Here is a 20,589-nt window from a genome sequence, read left to right as displayed (position 1 = left end):
AGTACTATTGTCTTACTAATATTATCATTTACTGGAATTTAAGTCCAATACTACACTGCTTGCAAGAATAAAATCTGATTACAAATTTTGCATAAAAACAAATAAAATTAATTATATGCTTCTATATATAAATAGATTTGTATATAGATTTGTATATATAAATCTAGTATTATAAAGCTTATTGTTTTTTATTTATTTCATTTTTTATCACATTTACTTTCTATTAAGTATAATTATTGCTAAAGGATTTTAAAATTTTTTTCAATTTTTTGGTTTTAAAAAAAGATATAAATCTTTTACTTTTTTTATTTATGGAAAATTTTTCTTTCTGTAAAGTAATATGATAAATTTAAAATAAGCATTTGCATAGGAAAAAATGCAAAATAATACCAAATTGTGTTAAAAATCATAAGGAGAGCAAAAAGTTTGCTTTACATTATTATGATTATTGACTAGCTTTTTTTTAAAAAAATCAGTGGTTAGTTTATGGTAGATAACTTGCTGGAAATGAGTACATGAAGCTAATAAAGAATGTGGATGTCTTGGTGAGATTAGCCTGGCAATGTTTCATTTTTCCAGGTGTTTTCTTTATTGACACATTATTAAAGTTCAATGATGAAAAACTTGAAAAATACTAGTTCAAGGTCTCCTATTAAAACTTCAGGATGCCATTATAACTTTAAAAGTTCATGCTGTCATCCATTATATTTCATAATTCATCCAAGACCTGGAGCACTTAATTATCTTTTAGATCTGGGATTCAGATCCAAATGACAACCAATAATAGTAGTATCATTCTCCCAAAGATTTTTCTTGGGTCATGGTATAGCCTAATTTTTTCAGCAACATATAATTAACTACTAAAATCATTTGAGGCTGCAGATAGGATAACGATATTTCCTGAGTGACTGCTTGAGTTTTGCAATAGTTTTAACAACCATAATGCTTATGTTTGGTTATATTGTATGAGTTAGATGTATAGTTAAGTTTTGTTTCAAAATAATCTTCTAGGGAGAACAGGAAATAATGTTGTTTTGCAATGTAGCAGATATGTTGGACCCTGTCGTTGTTAATATATCTGTTTCAGTAAAGGGATTACAAGTTGATGTTTTAGTTCCTCATATTAAAGATCTACAAAGGTAAGTAAAAAAGTGTAATGTTTATTGAGATTTATGTTTAACAGGGACTATTGATTAGAAATTATTTAACAGTGATTGTTGATTACTTACTACTGTTTATTTGTCTGTATTATACTAATATATTGCAAGGAATTAAATTTTTTAAATGTGCTTAATAATTCAAACAAGTTTTTAGAAAAAGATTTTAATTGTATTATATGATGTTTTAAAACTACTTTAATAATCAGGTAATATGAATTGTCTCAATAGTAAATAATTTATTTGAAGTTTTCGTTGGATTATAAACACCGGCATCATCAGCATATAATATAATTACAAAAATTGTGACCATTAAAAAACAAAACAAAAGAATTTAAAATTTGGTGTCAGCCTTATAATGGTTTCTCTTACATAAATATGAAAAAAATGAAGTTTAATAGTTTGTTTTAACATATTGTCCATTGTCTAAGTTTATACCAAAAAATACTTTGAGAGGCGGCTAAGAAATTTGATAGAAAAGTCTCTGAGGCCTTGGATGTTTTCTTTCACAAGTATGGAGTAAGTTGATACATCAATTTTGGAGGGTCCTACTACTGTAAAATAATATTCCATTGTGTAATAAACAGTTCTAAAAATCATTTCAATTAATAATTAAAATCAATTTTCAAGAGATTTATGTAAATATAATTATAGAAGATCCAATTTTGACACAAAGCCATTATTTATTGACACATTTATTATATATACAAAGCCATTATTTGTTGACACATTATTGACAAATGATATATTATCTGGATATCTGTAATGTGATATGGACTGTTGGATGCATTATTTGATTTATAAATATTAATTTGTTTGGCTTTCGAGTAAAAATCTGCCTTTTCTCAAAGTTTTATACTTTTTGTTTACTTTTTTAATGATGTTCATAGTATAAAGGTTCCCCATGGATGGTCTACCTTGATACAAAATTCAATATTTTACTTTAAATAGTCCTACAAGTTTAATTTTATATTTTTGTATTTGATAAATTTAATTTAGTATAGGTATTTGTATAGGTAAATTTATCAATTATCAAAGGTAAAAAAATCTAAATTTTAATTTTTAGCGGCCCAGAGGATGTTCATTATTTAAGTAAATTGGATTTTGGAATGAATGTACCCCTTGGAGAGGTTAGAAAATCATATCTTATTTTAGAAAATAAGTCAGCCATCAAAACAACATTTAGTATACAAGCAGAGAATTACTATCCGACTGAAATTTTTGGTATGCTTTTTGAACATTTTTGATTTGTGTGTTATTTTTTAAATTTGTTTTATTCTAATCTATGGTGAACCTTGTGTGGTTATGTGATGAACCGTGTGTGGTTATGATGAACCTTGTGTGGTTATGTGATGAACCTTGTGTATTGACTATAAATCCATTTTATAAGTATGCAATCGATGAAGACATAATGTATTTATGTAGTGGTTGACGTGTATGTATATAGTGGGTGAGATGTATGTAGGTAGTAGTTGTTGGGTATGTATGTAGTGGTTGTTGTGTATGAAAGTTGTGGTTGATGTGTATATATACAGTGGTTATATATGTATGTAGTGGTTGACAAACTTTTTAAGTAAACGATGATTGATGCATTATGTTCATATGTTATTGATATATGTGTAATGTATGTGTGTGATATTGGATGAACAAATGATTGTGCTGTGTCGTGCATGTATTTCGTTGTCATGTAATAAAATTTACTTATAATTGTTGAGCTAAAACTGTAATTTTTCTGAATTTTTTTTTTGAATATTTTGTTAAACTGATTTTTTGTTTATTGTTTTTAGAATCACAGCAGAGGTAAAAAAAAATTTCTATTGTGTAATTTTAGTTTTCACTTTTTCCTTTGCTTAAGTTACTAACTGGCCAGGAGAAGTCCGACCAGGAGTTGATTCTGACCAGGATCAGTTTTTATAAATGTTTGTGTTTTTAAAAACCAAGTTTTTGTTTAATGAAAGTATAGTGTATTAATAAAAGTACACTCTCAAATTTATTATTTTAAATTTATATTTTTCATAATTATTTAAGATAATTAGTAACTAAGAAGTAAAATAACCATGATCCACCTGATCAAACCTTAGAATACTTGTTTATCTTAATTCAAGTTCACGAATTAACATTTTTATTTTAGCCAAATAAATGCTTTGTTGAAGACACATGAAATTGATGCAAATAAAATTGAAATAAATCAAGGTATTATTGTGCAACAAGATAATTTATTTATAGATTGAACATTTTTAAAGTTGAAAATTAAAGTATTCTCTTCATTGATCATTAAAGAGATTGCACCAGATCATTCTTTCAAAAATTAAAAAAACATTTTAGTAAAAGAAAATCTGTAAACTTGGTCCCTTAATTTGTTCTTGTTTAACATTTTAATTCTTTTTTTTAAATATATATCCATACTTTTCAGACAGTTTGTTTCATATTATAAATGATATGCTTCTTGTTAAAGGGCTCCTGATGATGAATGGTTGTATTTTTGTGAACATTATTGCTTTTATAAACAACCATATTTTTAACATGTTTTTTTTAATTTTTGCTTTAAGCTTTTTTTTTCAGCATGTTCCTTTTTTTTGCTTAATGATTTTTACAAATTTTACTTTTTTCATCAGAGTTTATTAAAAATATGAGAATTGATTTAGTATAAGTTTTATTAAAAATGGCTGGCTATTCTTTTATTTGCTTTCTAAAGGAAGGAAAGACTTAAAATTATTCTGAGCTAAACAGCTCAAAATAATTTTAAGTCTTTCCTTCCTTTTGAACTTTTTATCCATGATATATATATATATAAATTTGGCAGTAGAGGGTGATGATAGAGGGTGACAAGCAGTTCTGCATTTGTGGCTACAGCACCCTCAGGCAAATAAATAGTCATTGCCCTACTATTCTTAATAGAAGTTAAAACAATACATATCTACAGTAAAACAATACATATCTACAGTTAAAACTAATAATTAATTATTTTTGTTAATTTATTGATTTAATAAAAAACAAGATATTGGCAACTAAGTTTTGTTCGCTATGAGACATTCTATATCTATCTTTACTTGAAATCTTCTTTGCTTATTTTAAACTATTCATATTAATAGTTTTAAACTTATCATATGAATAGTTTAAAAAAAATTTAAATAAATCCAAAACTAGTTCTGGTTATGTGATTAAAAAAAAATGTCTGACAGTTTTTTTTAGAGTAAGTAAATAATTAAGTGCCCTGTTTTGGTTGGCACCCCTAGGCAGTTGCCTAGATTTGCTTTACAGCCAGGGGTCAAAATAAGTGTTGAACATAGCTGCTCCTTGGACCATTCTTAAGACCATCAAGAGCTAGAGGAGGGCAACAAACTATTTTTTTATTTTTTCAGTAAAAATGAACAATGTTTGATTGCCCCCATTAATCAGGTCTCAAAAACAGTCTGGAGGCCGCTAATGTACGACACTTGTTTCAACCCCTGCTTATGGCAAATGCAATGCAGGATATAATATTGTTGTTACATTTTCCAATATTAAATTCTTAGTGTATATAAAGTTGATTCATAAATAAATTTTTTATTATTATTGTATGACAATTGTTATTATTAGTAAGTTTTCTTTTTTAGTTTTATATCCATCTCAGTTTTAAAAGTAAATTTAATATTAAGTAAGGTTGTTAAAGTGCAGCTACTGCTACTACTACAAATATTATCTACTAATGTGACCACTAGGGCACTTTGTTAGAACAATTAAAAAAGTCTAACTTGTGTTGTATTATTGTGTCCACTAGGCTACTACTGCAGCCTGTTAGTTAGGGCAATATGAAAAGTCCAAGTTGTGTTTTTTATACAGGTTAGCTCAGGTGTTGATCACCTGTTGTACAGTTGGACAGTACGAAAAGTCAATTGTGTGCTATTATTATTTTTTAGGCAGGATAGCTCATAATAAATTCACATACTATCTTATAGTTTATGTTAAGTTCAAAATAAATAAATATCAAATAACTTTGTCTAGACATTTGTAATGAAGCATTGGCCAATAAGAAAGGTGTTGTTTTTATAATTTCTCCTAATGTTGGAATTCTTGAAGCTTTCGAGAAAAAACTAATTACTGTGTTGATGATGTCAGATATGTGGGGTGATTACAATGATATTATTGCTATTGATGTGAGTAATATTATTAGATAGTTAAAATTGAATAACTCAAATATTTTAAAAATAAATATAAATATGAGTTAATGATTTTCTTTATTATTATTTTTTTTAAATCTAAAGACTCTTATTATAAAAATATTTTTACATTATTTTTAAAATATTTTTACAGTCAATAAACTTGATTCAAAATTAAAACCTAACAATTTGATTATAAATTTTCTCATTTATTTAAAAAAGGAAATATTTATTATTTTTTCTTCTTGTGTTTTTCATTAATATTTTATTTTTATTGTATATGAGTTATATAGATGTTATTAATTTATAAATGTTAGGTTCCCAGCATAGCAAAACAATATGTACCTGTGCATGTAGATGTGGTAGGTTACCCTTTAGATTTTCGTATGGCAAGAGGTCAGACAACTGCTGTTTTAAGGTACAAGAAAGACTTTAAAATAAATGTGATATTTTGTATTTATTTTTTTATTTATTTATTTTTTATCACTTTTTTAATAAAAAAATAACTTTTTTAATTGTCTTTTAATTACACAAGTTAAAAATAAATTAGAGAAACACGGTGTTACTGTTGTAACAAAATATTTTGGTTGTAAAACATTCAAAAAGCTCAAAAAAAAATTTGTCTTGTCATTATTATGACTACCTTGATTGCCTAATAATCAAGACGAAAAACTACTGATGACTTCATAATGATCTTTGATTTGGTTGTTGATAGTGCACTTTGTGCTATCATCAGAATTTGTTTGTTTATAATCAGAATTTTTATTTGTGTATCACCAGTATTCGTCAGTTGTTTCATTGTTAGAAGTTAAAATCGTTCAAGTTTCAACTGTAATAAAATGAAAGCAATAAAATCTTTGTTACAAAATTACAAAAATTACAAAAGATAATCAGAAGATAAAAACATCAACAAGTTGCTTACTTTGTTGATGAAACAAGGTGCTTTGTTGATAAAAATCAAAAATTAAAAAAACTCATAGATAAAAATACAAAAAAAAATAAATATAAAAATGAGTATTAAAAAGACATGTGTTAAGTCAGTTATCAGTCATTCTGGCAAAATAATAAAGAATGTTTATAATAAAAAATCCAGCAGCTGAGAAGGCTAGCTCTAACACAATCTTTCTTGATGGGAAGTTTTCTATTAAATTAATCCAAATTTTAAAATTTTTTTTCAAGATCATTTTTTTAGAAACTTGTTGTTTGAGGGTTTTTTTAAGAAGAAACTTGTTGTTTGAGGGTTTTTTTAAGAAAAAACTTGTTGTTTGAGGTTTTTTTTGAATATTAATATAATAATTTTTTTCAGAAAAAGTTCAAACTTCAGTAATCATTTGAAATATTATGAGACTTTCTCTTTGTTTTATTCAGTATAGATGTACAAATTTACAAGATTTATTTGCACTCTATATTCAAAAAAATTTTTTAGGTTGTGCAATACAAATACTTGAATCTGCAACAAGGTTTATTTTGATGCAAAACTATTGCAAGTTTTTGACCTTTTTTAACAACTGAATTTCTTACTTTTAATTTTTTTTTCATCATAATTATTTGATGAAAAAAAAAATTAAAAGTAAGAAATTTGCATTAATCTATAAACTTTAATTGATATAATGTCACAAAGATATTCAATTTTTAAAATTTTTTAGAGAGTTTTTTCACAATTATGCATGTTCCAAATGTGCCAAAATTTGAAAACTTTTTTATTTAAAACAAAAAAATAATTTTTTATTAAAATTTCTTTTTTAGTAGTCTACTACTTTAGCCATTGTTTACATTTAAAGCCATACTTCAAAACCCTTTTTTTTTCATGCTTAAAACTTCAGCTGTGAAGCAACTTTGTTCTTGAGTACTCTCTAAAGTTACAATATATTATTTATTACTACTGAGATAATTAAGGGAGATTTTTTTTTTTATAAATAAAAATTTAATAAACATAAATTTGAAATTTTTAGGTTTGGTAGCCATATGTCAGGTGATAAAGAAGTTTTAAGAAAGATTTTTGTTAACAATAAAAGTTATGTTGGTAAGTTTTAAGTTGATTTTTTGTATTTTTTTTTTAAAGTTGTTCTAGTTAATAGTAAATAGCAGAAATAGTTTCAATTAATAGTTTTATTATCTTTCGGTTTTTATTGCCTCTATTTTAGGTCTTCGCTTGCTCTAATTTAAGTCTTCATTTGGTCTAATTCAGTTCTTCACTTGATCTATTTTAGGTCTTCACTTGGTCTATTTTAGGTCTTCACTTGATCTATTTTAGGTCTTCACTTGCTTTAATATAGGACTTCACTTTTCTTTTTCTTTTTTTTTTTCTTGTAAGTATTTTAAATTTTCAGACATTCGTTTGGATTGGAAAACATATCGCATTGATCCTACTGATAATAAATATATTGATTTAAATGTTTTCATTGGTAATCCATTTCCTCTTTTAAATGAAGAGCTTGCAGTCAAAGATAATATTAAAGAAACTGAACTAAAGTCAAATGAGCATTTAATTCGAGTTATTATTGGAGAACATGTTGGTGTACAAAGTGATCTTCCTTTTAATATTAAGACTAAACAAATGGTTTGTTTTTTAAACGCCAATTTGTTTGTTTGTTATATTTTTAAACTACCAATCAAATTTTATTTTGTTCTCAAACTACCAACAAAGTTGTTTTGTTTGTTATTTAAACTACCAATCAAATTGTTTTATAAAAACTTTCATCAAACACTTTAGTTTAAAAGTTGTAAAAGTTCTTATTTGAAAAATAATATTAAAAATAAAATAAAATACATTAAAAAAAAAATTATAAAATTTCTATTTTTATTTTTAAATATTTTTAGACTGTTTTAGGTAAAAGTAATGCGTATTTTGAAATAGGATTTCAACCTCCTGTTGGTGTCAACAAAGTAGGAAATTTTGTAGGTTATGCACTTGGTTATATGAGCATAAATGATAAGGTATTTTACATATATTTTTTATGACAGTGTGTAATCTTTTTACTTTTAATTATTTTTCAAATTTTCATAAAAGCTTTAACTATAGAAGTTGTTTTAGTTTACTTTACAACTTAGTAAAAAATTTTGTAAGGTTTAAACCCTAACCCTGACAAATACATTATAAAAGTAAATTCTTTAAGACTTGAGAATCTTAGAATAAAAATAGAGTTTTAGAATGAAAAAGAACATTTTCGTACTAAAACAAATTATTTAAAAAATATAACTTCATTATATTTTTTTAATTTTTGGCAATTTTAAAATATAAATTGTTACATAAGCTTATTGAGCACTTTTTTGGCTGTTAAAACTTAAATTGTTACTTGAGTTTGGTATAATTAAAATCGGTGGTGGACTGGCTAAATATATTTTACCAGCCAGGCAAATAAATAAGGAGTCTTCCAAACATACATATATTGTTAAGACAGCCCAGTCTGCAACTTTCTGAAAATAGTTCATTCTTTGCAAGGTCATTGCAGGATGGCGGTCATGTTTTTTTAACCATTGAAAAAATATAGAGAAAAAAAGAAAATCAAAAACTGAATTAATTGTCAATTGTTAAAATAAAGAATTTGAAAATATCAAAAGGAATGAAGAGTAAAAAAAAAACAAGTCATATTATAAACAAGGAAACACTTAAAAAGTAAATACTCAAAATTAACACTTGAAAAAACTAAAAAAGAAAATTCGAACATCAATTTGCACTAAGTTGCTACCAACTTTTCTACACCCTTTTTTTTTGCCGAAGATAGCAAAAAATTATTATTTTTTTTAAATTTGTAATTGCGTAAAGTTTGTTTTTATTTGTGCTATTTTGCTAATTGTTTTTATTTTTGTTTGCTGTTGTTATTATTTGAGTGTTTTCATATTTTTTGTCTTATTATTTAATTTATTAGAGCTTTATCGTTATTATTATTATTTTTAAGTTAATTTAATTTACACATGGTTTTATTTTTTTTGTTTGTTTGTTTATTTTATTTAGGTGTCACTCCAATGACTAGTTTTTAACTATATGAGTGACACCTAACCTAATTTTGTAAAATTATAAAAAGAACTTGTAATTTTTCAATTTTTGGTTGAATAAATGGATTAAATAAGCAATAATATGAAGACAAAAACTAATCAATTTATAATGAATTAAAAAATACATTGTAATGTACAAAATACAGCAACTATTTTATAAGCTGTTTGCTTTATTCAGAGAACAGATATTCAATAATTGGATCACATTCAAGTTCCAAGTATCACTATTGCAGCATTTGATTTACCCAACCAGTTAATTTCACCAATCAATTTCAGTCTTTTCATCTTGTCTATTTCAACTTGTGTTTGAATAAGTTCAATTCAAATGCCTCCTTCACAATTAAGTTGAGAACATGACCATATCACCAAATATGGACATAGTGGTCTTCAGCTTCAGTAATCTTTTGCTTAAGTCCATTGTACTAACCATGATAGCTTGAAACACCATCAATGTTATTTGATGGGCAGTATTTTAAATCAAAATCAAGTTGCTGTATTTAAGAGTTTTAACAATATTTGATCAGCACCATTATAAGACTACATAAGTTTGCTGATGTACTCTATAAATTCAATTCAATATCTTAGCCACCTTGTGCTTGTATTATTGCTGATGTATTTTGTGGTCATACTAAAAAAAATTGTGTGAATAACTTCTTTGCAGAAATTTTGCAGATTTCGTGTTTCTTTGCAGACAACTATATCCTAAAACTAGATTTTTGTACTCCAGTTTTTGGCATGATGACATGTGACATGAATAAAAGAATAATTTAAAAATAAAAAATTAAAACCTAAAATTTACTTTCATAATTTTGAAAGTTAAAAAGAAAAAAAAAATTTCAAACTGCTTCTAGTATTTCTAGATTAAGTATTTCTAGACTAAGTCATTAAGATTGACTTAGTGTTAAGCAGGGATGCGGAGTTCTAAAGACTCCAGATTTAAGATTCACAAAAAGATGACTTGTTTCTAGTTTTTGGTATCCAGGAGCTTTAAAAATATAAAAAAACTTATAGGCTACTAATGCGGAAATTATCAAGTCTTATAGGTCAGAAGAACAATTAATTTTCTAACCCTGAGTACTTAAGTATAATGGTATAATGTAGTTAGGTATTATATATAGGAGTAATTAGGTATAATGGCAGCAAGGACTCTAACCATGTTGATTAATCAACCAACATGTTTAGAGCTTCTGGACACTAGAGACCATAAAAAAATAAAGTTATAAAGCCAGAGTCCTTTTGGGACTCTGAATCCCTGGTGTTAAGTAAGTTGAAAAAAAAAGTTCTCTCTTTTTTTTTCAACTTCTGTTATTAAATGCATTCACTTGTTACTTTAAGATCCTAAGTAACTTTCTCGATTTTCGTAAATAGCGTTAAAATATAAGTAGTGAAACAATTGCTTTCTTTAAGAAAGCTATTTTTACATTTTTAAAGTTTTAACTCTATTAAGTCCTAAAAAAATATGCTTATTAATAAATATGCTTTATATGTCTATAAATTCTTTTTTAATTATGTGAAGTGTAACATTTTTTAGGAAAGAAAACATATTCCTTTTACCCCCTCTCTTCCTCCTCCTCTCTTCCTCTTTGTATTAGGGGTTTATTTAAAAATAAAGTTAAAATAATGTTGATTAAATTATTTAAATAAATTGATAAATAAATAAAATATCTATGAAAATATGTATTTTTTTAATTACAAGCAGCTATTTAAATGTAATCATGTCGTGTTATTAAGAAAGTGCAATATAGTGTCAAAAACTAAATTTTTGTAGTTATTTTTAAAATATAGTTAAGAACTAAATGTATCCAAACATAATTTAACAAAATATTTATGATGCATGACATAATTTGTACCCAATGACAAAATAACAGTGTACTTTTATTAGGCATGGAGCATAGCTTCACATGATATGAATTTCATTTATTTGCTTGGCTTCGGGTTTAATGTTATTCTAAATCTACTGTACCATGTTGTCTATAAATCTTTATAGTTCTTCTAAATAGTTGTAAACTCGCACATGTTGTTAAGACAAAACAAGCAACATTGATTTTAACATTTTAGTAGCATATTATGCATGGTATGCTATGCTAAGTCTGAATTTACAGGAAAGGAAACAAATTAAAAAATAGGAATTTATAATGAATATTAATTTATCCATGGATGGTTATTTCATAGAGCAATTCCTAATTATGCCACTTAATCAGGTCTAGTTTCAAGTGAAACACAATTAAATTTAGCAGGGTTCAAAACTGGAAATAAACAAAAATGTAGACAGTAAAGTCAAAAGCCTCAATCGTTTTTCCTTGGTACATACATACATACTTACATACTTACATACATACATACATACATACATACATACATACATACATACATACATACATACATACATACATACATATATATATATATATATATATATATATATATATATATATATATATATATATATATATATTTAAATTAATTTAAGGGGCCCACGGCACCCTGGAATGGTGGCTGGTGGGCTAGTCCACCACTGACTAACATGTTCAAATGTCATAGTAAAATAAAAACATTCAACTGATTGTAATGAGAGAAATACAGTGAGCTAAACATTCTTTAATAAAACTATAAAATGGTTGTCAACATAACAAAACAGTTGTCAACAGGTACAAACAATAAAAAAAAAAGCCTTAAAGTTTTATTGAAAAATATTTTTATATTTGTCAATTTATTGTTGAAGTCTGAAATTACCTTTAACCTGTGATGATTTGTAATTGTGATTATTGAATTGTACATTTGTCTCCTTTTTTTTAAACTTAGGATCGCGAAAATGGAGAATGGATGAAGCGAATGGATGGGCTAGATATGCTACCATTCTCAATCAATATGACAGGGGCTGTAAAACCATCACAGTAAAAATTTGTGATTTTTTATTGCATGATTTGATTTTTTTGTTATTCTTGTTTAGTTTTGCTTGTTTTTTACTTCAATATCTATATTTTTTGTTTCATTATGAAAACAATGTATTTATTTTAAAGGATTCTTGTAACTCCTTGTGATGATGATTATGATGACGATGGATTTATGTTTCGACTTTCGTGTAATAATTTGCTTACAATGGTTAGTTTTAGAATATGTAATTAATTATCCTCAATCTTCATTAGGCTCTCTATTAATTCCCCTTGCTACTAGATACATTTGCTGTTAATTTGTGTTATGTATAAAGTTTTTGTTTATCTTTTTATTTTTTAAATTAAAATGACATTAGTCATAGTTTTTATTTTTTAATAATTTTTTATGTTATTTTTATCTGTTCATGGAATATCGCGTTATCTTAATTTTTAGAATATCACATCTATTTCTTCATTTGTTGTGCTATTATTTATTTATTAGATACTTTCAATATATATTTAAAATTAGAGTCGACAGTCCTTAAAATTAGAGTCGGCTGTCCTTAAAATTAGAGTCGGCATTCGGTAAAGCCAACCTAACTGCTGACCTTAAAGTGTTTGAAGTTGGCAAAAAATTGCCGACCTCATTTCTATGTCTTATGGTAAGACCTTTGTATAAATTTTTTTATACAAAGGTCTTACCATAAGACATAGAATTTTATTTATTTATTTGGGAAGCAAATAACTAAATAAACCCACACTCCCCTAAAATGGTTTACAGGAACAATTTATGACTCTTGCAAAAGTATAATTTTTTCACTCAAAAGTATAATTATTATTGTAACTAAAATGAAAAACGCAAAGTCATTTTTAATAAAATAAAAAAAAATTATTTTAGAATAAACTTCAATGCCATTTAAGAGACACAGCTGTTGCAAAAAAAAAAAAAATTTTAAATAGCGCTGACTTTTATGCAAATGTTTTTGATTAGATTGGACTAATTGACAAATATAAAATTATTAATCTCTAAATTATATTGATATAGTAAGAAATTATTCAACTTATAAAAATAAAATTATTACACTCTAAATTATTGTATAATAATTTTTATTTTATGTAATGAATAATATATTTTATATATCAATTTTTAAAATGACTGCATTCTATTACAATAAGAAAATGAAAAACATTTTTTATAAAAAGTAAAAACTTTTATAGCTCTTGTCAATTTTTTTTATCAAATAAGTAATGTTAATAAATAAAAGGGTAGCTTGTGTGAAAACATAAAGACAACGCACGTATAAAGAATTTTTTCACAGCACAATAAATGACACTTGTTATGTTCTTGTAATGTTAGCGTTACAAGTATATGCTTGTAATAAGTATAAAACCAAGTTTTGTGTTTTAATAAGCAATTCTTTTAACAAATAAAAAATAAGCTTGTGCAAAAACAAAAAGTTCACGTATGAAGCTGCTTAGAGGAGCAGCTCACATGGTTCGCCATGTTCGCTTTAGGAGAGCTTTTCTCCGCTCTCGCGCTTATTTACTCTCGCCGAGGCCTATATATATATACATACATACATATATATATATACATACATACATATATATATATACATATTACATATATATATATATATATATATATATATATATATATATATATATATATATATATATATATATATATTATATATATATATATATATATATATATATATATTATATATATATATGTATAGATATAAATATATACATATATATATATATATATATATATATATATATATATATATATATATATATATATATATATACATATATATATATAATATATATATATATATATATATATATATATTATATATATATATGTATATATATAAATATATACATATATATATATATATATATATATATATATATATATATATATATATATATATATACATATATATATATATATATATATATATATTATATATATATATATATATATATATATATATATATATATATATATATATATATATATATATATATATATATATATATATACATATATATATATATATATATATATATATATATTATATATATATATATATATATATTATATATATATATATATATATATATATATATATATATATATATATATATATATATATATGTATATATGTATATATATAAATTAGTAAAAAACACTTATCTAACTTTTTTCTTCAACTTGAAGTTTCACCATTGCTGGATCATCAGGAAGAGTTACTAAATCTCAAAATTGAATTTTTTTTGAGATATAGTAACTCTTCCTGATGATCCAGCAATGGTGAAACTTCAAGTTAAAGAAAAAAGTTAGATAAGTGTTTTTTACTAATTTATATATATATATATATATATATATATATATATATATATATATATATATATGCAGTAGTGGTGTAGTGGTAGAGTACTTGCTTCATAAGCAAGAGGTTCCAAGTTCGATTCCCACCACGTTCCTGGTATTACCGCGCTCAACTTGTTTCTCCATGCAGCAACCTTGTTCTATTGTTCGTCAATAGAGTTGAGAGAGGGTTATGCCTACAAGAAGCCTTTTCATTTGTAGCCTTCTCGGCCTTGGGAAGGTTAGTTATAATAAAAAATATATAAATAAAAAACAAATATATATAAAAGTAAAATCAACATTTTAAAATTATTTGTTTTATGGTATTTTCTTAAACAAATGGTTTTCAACTTCTTGAAAAGTTTGAGTCATTACTGTGTTCTTGACAACTAATAAAATAAATTAAACTTTCTTTTAATTATTAAGATAATATTTTATATAGGTAAAATAAATAGGTAAAATAAATTTTAATTTATTTTACCTATTAAAATTCTATAAATTTTTTTTTATAACTTTATTTATTGTACTTATCCACTTTGAGTCGATGTTCTATAACTAATCAACTTTAAATCAATTTTCTATAATATTGAAACAGGCAAGAGTATGAACTTTGTTTTGCATACTAAAACAAAATTTTGAAAGCCTAAAGTTGATGTCATATAAATTTAGTGAATTTAGCAAAAAAGTGTTTAATATAAACACAAAAAATCAAAGTTAAAAACTTTTTAAATTTTTTTAAAACAGTTTAGATTTTTTATTTCAGCAGCTCATAATTTATTATTTTCTCAATGTTTTCTATAATTACCGTTTTTTTATAATCAACCTTGTAAATCTAACAGTTTTTTCAGCCAAGTAAAATTAGCAATGAGTGACCCTTTAAACTGATGTTTTAGCGTTTGACTTTTTATCATTTTATTTTATTTAAGGAATCCATTCAATGTGTTCGTCGATTCATCTTGCTTAATAATAGTGATGTTGTGGTGAACATCTCTTGTCAAATCGATCACCCATTTAAAATTGTTCAATTTGGTGAACATAAACAAATAAAACGTAACATTACATTGTCACCAAACAAAAATACCCAGGTTCGTTTCAATTATTCAAATATCTGTGGTGTCTTGTTGAAAAATTATGTTGTCTAATTTTGTATTGTAATTTTTATAATTAAATGTTGACAGTAAGATGAAATAAAGTTTATAATGTAGTAGATGATGAATGATACAAAATTTGTTTTAGCTTCATATATCATTTGAAATTTCTTGTGAGTTTGCAGTGTCACTTCATAAGGTTAAGGATGCAAATTCTCATGAAGCATTTGTTGAAAAGTATCTTTTTATAAAATTTAGTAACCAGCAATCTCAGGTAGTTTACAATTTCTCTTATTTATTTTGAAAATGTTTTTAGTTTTTATGATTTTTTAAAATGGAATAAATTATTGTTGATATTCTTATAAAAACATGTAAACATTTAATTTTTATTTATTGAAAAGTCACAAATTTTTTTTCTTTTTTTTTTTTAACATCAAACTTTAGAACTTTTTAAAATTAAAATAATAACAACACATATCAAACAAAGACATAAATTTAAAAAAAATTAATAAAATTATAAAAAAAAAATTACTTTGTGCATTTAACTCAATCTTTTCTAAAATGAATTTTAATATAATTATAAAATAATATAGAAAAATAAAAAACTTTTTAGTTATGTGACTCATTAGGGTATATTGGAATTTCAGAAATAGTTTTTTGGTATCATTCTTTAATAATAACTGTCTATGTTTAGCTTTAAACTCATTAAACATTGTTAGAGTTTTAAGTTCAGTTTTAAGTATTCTATCCACGCCTTTGTTCCTCTAATTGAAATTGAAAACTCAGTTGTTGTAAAATAACATCGTTTATTGATTTACTTCAATCAGTAAATCAATAGTTTCAATATTAATAGAATAGTGGCTATCATCACTGACATCAATATACTCCTTAATTCATAATTGTTTATGTACCAGAAGTGAAATTATCTCACTCTCACTGACATTAATATACTCTTTAATTCAAAATAGTAAGCACATTCTTTTGCATAAATGTTGCATTTATTTTGTTTTTGGAAAAAAATTTACTCAAAAAAAAATTGACTTAAAAGTCTATCAAACAACTTAATTGTAGTTGTGCTCAAAGTCTGTAATATGCTCAAAATGGCTTCTACTAAAGTGTTCTACTATAAGTATTCTACTATATATATATATATATATATATATATATATATATATATATATATATATATATATATATATATATATATATATATATATATATATATAAGTTATATATATATATAAGTTATATAAGTTATATATATATATATATATATATAAGTTATATAAGTTATATATATATATATATATATATATATATATATATATATATATATATATATATATATATATATATATATATATATAAGTGTTCTACTAAAGTGTTCTACTAAAATTTTCTATGAAAGTAAAAAATGTTTCATCATTAAAGTAAAAACAGTTTAATTATTCATGGTTGTCATGGTTTTTGTCATGGTTTTTTTCTGGTTAATAAAGACATGATGCAATCTTCAGCCTTTCTTACCTTACTCAAATCAACATTGACAAAGTTCTTGACTAGCTTAATACAGGTTTTGCCACCTCATTTGGACATTGTATCAATCAATTTCAACATTGTTTCAGTACCCCAGTGGGCACAGTACGTTTTTAAAACGTTCTTTGGACGTTTTTATTAGGTTTAAACCTTATAAAAACGTCTAAAAAACGTTTTAAAAACGTACCGTGCCCACTGGGACATTTCAACACTCTTACATATGATTTTGACACCGTTGCATTCAATTTTGACACTATTGCATTCAATTTTGACACTATCGCATTCAATTTTGACACTATTGCATACAATTTGACAGTGCTAAGAATAAATTAATTTTTATAAAATAAAACAGTTAGATTCTTTCTAAACTATTTACTATAATATGATTTTAAATTTGTATGCAAACTAAAATTTGAACAAAAAAAATTACAATGTTCAAAATACAGGGTTTCTTATTAAATTTCGACATTTGTATCACTAGATTTTGACACTTTTGCATTAAATTTCGACATTGTTTCATAACATTTCAACAATTTAAAAACACCATTTTTGAATAAAAGTTTTTGTTAAATAATAACAGGTTGTATTTATTTGGAACAATAAAATAACTAATGTGGCTATTTTTTAATTCTACAGTATTTAAAGTGGAGACAGAAATCATGAATATGGTTTCAAAAATAATTTTTTTGATGTACATAAAATATTTATGTAAAATAAATTTTATGGATATTAATTATTTCAAGTTACCTTAGTTGTTTAAAAACAATTATTATGGTAACTTACCATATTCATTACTTTTATTGACCGGATTAATTATTTTTAATTGCCAAAAAAAATATCTACGTTTTGAAAAATATTCCAACAATAATAAATTAGCAACTGTTGTTCAGGATGAAATAGTTTTTACCTCCATATTCTCCCTTTTTAAATCTTATTAAAAGTATGTTTTCTGAATGGAAACAGTTTATCAGAAGATGCTCGTCTGGAACTGGAAAGAAACTACTTCAAAATATACAAAACAGTGCATTAAATATTACTAGCACAAACTGTAATAAATATTTTAGGAACTTGCTTAGGTATATGATTCTGTGTTCAAAAAGAGAACTACTTATTGAAGAATAAACTTACTTTTGTATTTTTTATTTTTATTAGGCGAGTATATGCAATTACAATATTTTTTATATGATAATTTTTTCTAAAAAAACACAGAGGTTTTAAAAAAGTAGCAAAACGCTTATATTACCAGACCACTTGGTAATATGAGCACTTTAAAATATTTCAAAAAAGTCAAAGTAAAAGATCAGGTAAAGCAGAACTAATTTTAGGAATATAATGATTCGTTATTAACAAAACTTATCATTAAAAGATTAAATTTTAAGCCACTTCTTTAAACAAAGCTACAATGTTTTCCGCAAGAAAAAAAAACTAGTTCGTTATTGATAAAATAATAAAAATTTTTACTATGTTTTGTTTTTATTCAAAAAGCAATTAAAACCGCTGCTATTTTGAGACTTTAAACTAGGTAATTTCAATGGAAAACACTGGGTAATTTAGGCATGCTCATATTACACAAAAATGGCATCTTTATGTTTCTATGCATTGTTTTTCAAACAAAAATGGATTGGATTTTTAGCTAAAATATTTTCCTTTCTGAAAAAATTAATTTCATTATTTTAGCACCAAAATTTCGCGCCACAGATTTATTCATGCGTGATGATATTATTTTAACAACGTGAAAAATTTACCAGCGTTTTAATTAGATGATAACCGCCAATTACTGCATATAAACTTATGTTAATTGCTCTGATTACTGTTATCACCGCATAAAGTCGATTCAAAAAATACGAAGCAACTTTAACTTCACTGCTTACATCTAAGAAACCTTTAGGTATGCTCGTATCTACCCTATACAAAGATTTTTTTTCGAAACCAGATTCATAATTTCAGTATTCACTTTAAATATTTTAGAATTAAAAAAGTAACTACGTTAATTATTTTCTTGGCCCAATTTAATCCAACTTATTATTATGTAACAAAAATTTTCATTACTAATATAAAAAATTTTGAAATTTGTTATTAAATTGTCAAAATGTGATGCAACAGTCGAAATTAAACGCAATGATGTCGAAATTAAACGCAACATTGCATTACGCCAGTATATTAGTTACGCCGGAAAGTTAAAGTTTATAAACATTTTTCGCGTACAAATAAGATTTCTATTATGTGAGCATTATTTGTACGGGCGTACAGTGTATTCCATTATCTAAGGTTGAGCTGCTTGCAATTTTTTGTCTAATAACAATTTAGAGGTATTAACTTCAAATAATCGTTATTTTTAAATGACTGCATGGTCATTTATTTTTTAGATGTGCTGCATGACTGGTCAACTTCTTTATCCTTTTGTAACTGTTCAAAAAAAAGTATTTAATTTTAAAACGTGTTTCGTAGGCGAAGTGATTGAAGACATCTTGACTATACAAAATTCAAGTAATACTAATCTTCACTGGGAGTTATATAAAGGTTGCTAAATTTGTTTACTTTTAGTTTTTATAAATTCTTTAAGTATCTAAATAGTGTTTTTCTTTTTAATAATAACTTTCCAAAAATAACAATACACTTAAAAAAGTCGATTTAAAATAATTTTTACCTTGTCATTTTGTCTTTTTTTAGACGTGAGCTGTCCCGAATCTATTAACACAGTATTTTATATATCTCAAACATTTGGTACTATAGCTTGTGAAGCATCAAGCGTTGCAAGAAACGAGGCTAAAGATGCCAATAAAAACGAAGCTCAAGTCAAAATAAAGTTTGCCCCAGCGTAATTTATTTAATTTTTTTTTTTTTTTTTTTTTTTTTGCTTTTTATTTTCAACTTTTTCATTTGTTGCATTAGAAATTGATTTTTAACTTATTTATCTTTAACTTTTATATTTTTAGACATATGGTAGAGTATGAATGTGATGTTTTTATACGTACAACTCTCGACGTTTTGTTTAATGAACAACCTCAGAAACTAACACTTCAAGGAAAAGGTTCTTTTGATGAAGCTTACTCTACAAAGAAATTTTTTCCTTAGTTGATGAAGTTTATTTCCTTAGTTGATGAAGTTTATTATTTAATTTGATTTGTTAAAACTTAGTTCTATCAAAAAACTTGTCTCTCTCTAAAATATTTTAAAGTGTGTTTTTATAAATTATTCGATATTTAAATAAAAAAAACTTCATAAATTTTAATTACAGTGCGGCATATATTTTAAATTTGTAAAATAGTATAAAATATTTATATTTTTATATAAACGTTCAATAGATTTTAATATATAATTTGTAAATGAAAAACTTGTTTTTTTAATATAAAAAATAGATTTAATTTTTTAAAAGTATTTGCCACAAATTATTTAAATGTTCACAGCAAATGTTTT

At 24.7% G+C, this 20,589-nt stretch overlaps 1 protein-coding gene across 4 annotated transcripts in view; it reads left to right on the top strand.

Moving 5' to 3' along the window:
* The window catches only part of LOC101238775 (deleted in lung and esophageal cancer protein 1), a 91,979-nt gene extending 71,616 nt beyond the window's left edge, over positions 1-20,363 (top strand). For 3 of the 4 annotated variants that reach the window (XM_065809242.1, XM_065809241.1, XM_065809243.1), the window contains 16 exons: positions 1,012-1,139; positions 2,224-2,381; positions 2,945-2,957; positions 3,289-3,350; positions 5,142-5,293; positions 5,614-5,714; positions 7,249-7,319; positions 7,627-7,856; positions 8,117-8,233; positions 12,095-12,186; positions 12,313-12,394; positions 15,478-15,636; positions 15,788-15,913; positions 19,539-19,692; positions 19,843-19,990; positions 20,109-20,363. In XM_065809242.1, the coding sequence (XP_065665314.1) occupies positions 1,012-1,139; positions 2,224-2,381; positions 2,945-2,957; positions 3,289-3,350; positions 5,142-5,293; positions 5,614-5,714; positions 7,249-7,319; positions 7,627-7,856; positions 8,117-8,233; positions 12,095-12,186; positions 12,313-12,394; positions 15,478-15,636; positions 15,788-15,913; positions 19,539-19,692; positions 19,843-19,990; positions 20,109-20,247 (1,932 nt within the window). In that variant the 3' untranslated portion in view covers positions 20,248-20,363. Of the gene's footprint in view, positions 1-1,011; positions 1,140-2,223; positions 2,382-2,944; positions 2,958-3,288; positions 3,351-5,141; positions 5,294-5,613; positions 5,715-7,248; positions 7,320-7,626; positions 7,857-8,116; positions 8,234-12,094; positions 12,187-12,312; positions 12,395-15,477; positions 15,637-15,787; positions 15,914-19,538; positions 19,693-19,842; positions 19,991-20,108 lie in introns of those variants that run through there. The other variant, XR_010641565.1, reaches the window with a different exon arrangement.
* Positions 20,364-20,589: the final 226 nt, after the last annotated feature.

Source organism: Hydra vulgaris, chromosome 11 (genome assembly GCF_038396675.1).
Source record: "Hydra vulgaris chromosome 11, alternate assembly HydraT2T_AEP".
Classification (NCBI taxonomy): domain Eukaryota; kingdom Metazoa; phylum Cnidaria; class Hydrozoa; order Anthoathecata; family Hydridae; genus Hydra; species Hydra vulgaris.
The sequence above is the reverse complement of the archived record's forward strand: the minus strand, read 5'-3'. Positions and strand labels throughout refer to the sequence as shown.